A 4,542-nucleotide genomic window follows, 5' to 3' on the forward strand; every position below is an offset into this window, starting at 1 on the left:
TCCCACCCATCTGGCTTCACCTTTCACCTTCCAGCTATCCTCCCCCACCCCCACCATCTTCCCCCTTCCTTCTCAGTCCTGATGAAGGGTCTTGGCCTGAAATGTCGACTGTTTACTCCTTTCCATAGATGCTGCCTGGCCTGATAAGTTCCTCCAGCTTTGTGTGTGTGTGTGTGTGTGTGTGTGTGTTGCTTGCATTTTCAGCATCTGCAAAATCTCTTGTGTTTATGACCCCTGACCTCACCACCTCCTCAGTCGTCATCGGAGGAGGAGATCACGGGGAAGAAAGGCCAGGTCATTTGATGAAGGAACCCATTGTGCAATAACTTCCAGAAGTCCATCGGGAATTCCTGACACCACTGGTCCTTTCCTCTCTTCTGTGGTATTGGCCGCGGGGCGACGGGAGAGTTGGAGTGCGGGGCTGTGATGGGAGAGTTGGGGTGCGGGGCTGTGACGGGAGAGTTGGGGTATTGGGCCGCGATGGGGCAGTTGGGCTGCCGGACCGCGATGGGAGAGTTGGGGTGCGGGGCTGTAATGGGAGAGTTGGGCGGCGGGGCCGCGACGAGAGAGTTGGGGTGTTGGGCCGCGATGGGGCAGTTGGGCTGCCGGACCGCGATGGGAGAGTTGGGGTGCAGGGCTGTGATGGGAGAGTTGGGCGGCGGGGCCTCGATGGGAGAGTTGGGCCACCGGGCCGCGACGGGGGAGTTGGGGTGTTGGGCCGCGATGGGAGAGTTGGGGTGCGGGGCTGTGATGGGAGAGTTGAGGTGTTGGGCCGCGATGGGAGAGTTGGGGTGCGGGGCTGTGACGGGAGAGTTGGGCCGCGGGGCCGCGACGAGAGAGTTGGGGTGTTGGGCCGCGATGGGGCAGTTGGGCTGCCGGACCGCGATGGGAGAGTTGGGGTGCGGGGCTGTGACGGGAGAGTTGGGCGGCGGGGCCGCGACGAGAGAGTTGGGGTGTTGGGCCGCGATGGGGCAGTTGGGCTGCCGGACCGCGATGGAAGAGTTGGGGTGTGGGGCTGTGATGGGAGAGTTGAGGTGTTGGGCCGCGATGGGAGAGTTGGGCCACGGAACCGCGATGGGAGAGTTGGGGTGCGGGGCTGTGATGGGAGAGTTGGGCTGCCGGGCCACGATGGGAGAGTTGGGGTGTTGGGCCACGATGGGAGAGTTGGGGTGCCAGATCACGATGGGAGAGTTGGAGTGCGGGGCTGCGACGGGAGAGTTGGAGTGCGGGGCTGTGATGGGAGAGTTGGGGTGCGGGGCTGTGAAGGGAGAGTTGGGCCGCGGGGCCGCGACGAGAGAGTTGGGGTGTTGGGCCGCGATGGGGCAGTCGGGCTGCCGGACCGCGATGGGAGAGTTGAGGTGCGGGGCTGTGATGGGAGAGTTGGGGTGCGGGGCTGTGATGGGAGAGTTGGGGTGCGGGGCAGCGACGAGAGAGTTGGGGTGCTGGGCCGTGATGGGAGAGTTGGGCCGCTGGGCCGCGATGGGAGAGTTGGGCGGCGGGGCCTCGACGGGAGAGTTGGGCCGCTGGGCCGCGATGGGAGAGTTGGGCCACGGGGCCGCGACGAGAGAGTTGGGGTGCTGGGCCGTGATGGGAGAGTTGGGCGGCGGGGCCTCGATGGGAGAGTTGGGCCGCCGGGCCGCGACGGGGGAGTTGGGGTGTTGGGCCGCGATGGGAGAGTTGGGGTGCCAGGCCGCGAAGGGAGTGTTGGGCCGTGGGGCCACAATGGGAGAGTTGGGGTGTCGGGCCGTAACAGGAGAGTTGGGCTGCGGGGTTGTGATGGGAGAGTTGGGATGTTGGGCCGCGACGGGAGAGTTGGGCCGCTGGACCGCGATGGGAGAGTTGGGCCACGGGGCCGCGACGAGAGAGTTGGGGTGTTGGGCTGCGATGGGGCAGTTGGGCTGCCGGACCGCGATGGGAGAGTTGGGGTGCCAGACCGCGATGAGAGAGTTGGGGTGCGGGGCTGCGATGGGAGAGTTGGGGTGTGGGGCTGTGATGGGAGAGTTGGGGTGCGGGGCAGCGACGAGAGAGTTGGGGTGCTGGGCCGTGATGAGACAGTTGGGCGGCGGGGCCTCGATGGGAGAGTTGGGTCACTGGGCCGCGACGGGGGAGTTGGGGTGTTGGCTGCGATGGGAGAGTTGGGGTGCCGGGCCGCGGCGGGAGAGTTGGGCCGCTGGGCCGCGACGGGAGAGTTGGTGTGCTGGGCCGCGATGGGAGGGTTGGGCCGTGGGGCCGTGATGGGAGAGTTGGGGTGCCGGGCCGCGATGGGAGAGTTGGAGTGTTGGGCCACGACGGGAGAGTTGGGCTTCTGGGCTGCGACGGGAAAGTTGGGTCGCTGGGCTGTGATGGGAGGGTTGGGGTGTTGGGCCGTGATGGGAGAGTTGGGCCGTGGGGCTGCGATGGGAGGGTTGGGGTGTTGGGCCGCGACAGGAGAGTTGGGCCGTGGGGCCGCGACGGGAGAGTTGGGGTGCCGGACCGTAATGGGAGAGTTGGGCCGCCGGGTTGTGATGGGAGAGTTGGGTGTTGGGCCGCGATGGGAGAGTTGGGGTGTTGGCCTGCGATGGGAGAGTTGGGGTGTTGGGCAGCGACGAGAGAGTTGGGGTGCTGGGCCGTGATGAGAGAGTTGGGCGGCGGGGCCTCGATGGGAGAGTTGGGCCACTGGGCCGCGACGGGGGAGTTGGGGTGTTGGCCACGATGGGAGAGTTGGGGTGCTGGGCTGTGATGGGAGAGGTGGGCTGCCGGGCCGCGATGGGAGAGTTGGGCCGTGGGGCCACAATGGGAGAGTTGGGGTGTCGGCCGCAACGGGAGAGTTGGGCTGCTGGGCTGTGATGGGAGAGTTGGGCTGTGGGGCCGCATTGGGAGGGTTGGGGTGTTGGGCCGCGGCGGGAGAGTTGGGCCGCTGGGCCGCGACGGGAGAGTTGGGCTGCCGGGCTGTGATGGGAGGTTTGGGCCGTGGGGCCGTGATGGGAGAGTTGGGGTGCCGGGCCGTGATGGGAGAGTTGGAGTGTTGGGCCACGACGGGAGAGTTGGGCTTCTGGGCTGTGATGGGAGAGTTGGGCTGCCGGGCTGCGTTGGGAGGGTTGGGGTGTTGGGCCGCGGCGGGAGAGTTGGGCCGTGGGGCTGTGATGGGAGGGTTGGGGTGCCGGGCCGTGATGGGAGAGTTGGGGTGTTGGGCTGTGATGGGAGAGTTGGGCTGTGGGGCCGCGATGGGAGAGTTGGGCTTCTGGGCCGCGACGGGAAAGTTGGGCCGCTGGGCTGTGATGGGAGGGTTGGGGTGTTGGGCTGTGATGGGAGAGTTGGGCTGTGGGGCCGCGATGGGAGAGTTGGGCCGTGGGGCCGTGATGGGAGGGTTGGGGTGCCGGGCTGTGATGGGAGGGTTGGGGTGTTGGGCTGTGATGGGAGAGTTGGGCTGTGGGGCCGCGATGGGAGAGTTGGGGTGCCGGGCCGTGACGGGAGACATAGACCAGCTGCTGGGTTGCAAGGGGAGCTGGATCAGATCCGGGGGAGCTTACCCTGGGTGCAGGCCGTGCCGCTACCTGCTACTCAAAAGCACCAAGGTGTCATGCAGAGATAACGAGTGACCATCTTGGACGTTTCTTTTGCGATCGCAAGACCCTGTTGGACATTGACTGCCACAGGCCTGTTTCCCTTGTCTGGTGGAGGAACAGGAGGCGAGACAGCAGTGTCGCCTCTGTTGTAGCAAGGACTAGGCCTCAGGCCAGGGGCTTGCCTTCTGCTGCAGCCCAGGTGAGGAGGAGGCACTGGAGGCAGCATATCGTGGCGTCCGTCCTCGGTGGGCGTTACTTTTCCTGTCAGTGCTGCCCTCCAGTGTTGGATTGGTGGAATTACAAGCTGTCGGGAGCCATCAATTTGCGGGACTTGTTGGACTAAAAATGTGTTTTCTTGTGTGACTATGTTCTTTTATTTCTCTCTCATTTTACACCGTGGCCCTGGAGGAACGGTTTCTTGTTCGGCTGTATCCTTGCATGACGATTAACCTGATCTGATTTGAGCAACACACACAAAATGCTGGAGGAACTCAGCAGGCCGGGCAGCATCTGTGGAAAAGAGTGAACAGTCGACGTTTCGGGCCGAGACCCTTCATCAGGACCTAGTTTACTCTCTTCCACGGGAGCTGCCTGGCCAGCTGGGACCCTCCAGCGTTTTGTGTGTGCTGCTCCGGATTTTCAGCATCTGCAGGTTCTCTCCTCTTTGATTTGATTTGAATGGCGTCTCTCAGGCCTCAATCGCCATTTTAAAGGGGACGCCATCCCTCGGTGTTAACGCTTTCCGAGGTGAGATATCCCTGCTACTGTTGGTGATGGACTGCCATAAGGTTCAAAAGCCACACCGTGATAAAATGAATGAGCTCCGTGAGAGGCAGGTTGAACGGGAAAGGGGAGGGGGAATGCCGAGTGAGATTGCTCCAGCTATTCCGGCTGTTTGCCCCTCTCCCGCTGGTGGTTCCCGAAGTTCCGCGTTTCGGGATCAATTATCGTCGCCCAGGCAACAGCCGGAGTGGGGGGGAGTTCACCGCCAAGGGCT

At 64.0% G+C, this 4,542-nt stretch overlaps 1 protein-coding gene across 1 annotated transcript; it reads right to left on the reverse strand.

Moving 5' to 3' along the window:
* Positions 1-251: 251 nt before the first annotated feature.
* Positions 252-3,457, reverse strand: LOC134353202 (proline-rich protein 36-like). Its single transcript, XM_063061220.1, has 2 exons — positions 2,092-3,457; positions 252-1,987 (listed from the first exon to the last, which is right to left on the reverse strand). Exons 1-2 carry the CDS (start codon positions 3,455-3,457, stop codon positions 252-254), a joined length of 3,102 nt encoding a protein of 1,033 aa, XP_062917290.1.
* Positions 3,458-4,542: the final 1,085 nt, after the last annotated feature.

The sequence above is a fragment of the Mobula hypostoma genome, chromosome 10 (assembly GCF_963921235.1).
Source record: "Mobula hypostoma chromosome 10, sMobHyp1.1, whole genome shotgun sequence".
Classification (NCBI taxonomy): Eukaryota; Metazoa; Chordata; class Chondrichthyes; order Myliobatiformes; family Myliobatidae; genus Mobula; species Mobula hypostoma.

Coding starts and splice junctions, on each gene's coding strand:
- LOC134353202 (XM_063061220.1), bottom strand. CDS start 3,457: ATGTCTCCCGTCACGGCCCGGCACCCCAACTCTCCCATCGCGGCCCCA. Junction 1,988..2,091: donor AACTCCCCCGTCGCGGCCCA/GTGACCCAACTC, acceptor CTCCCATCACAG/CCCCACACCCCAACTCTCCC.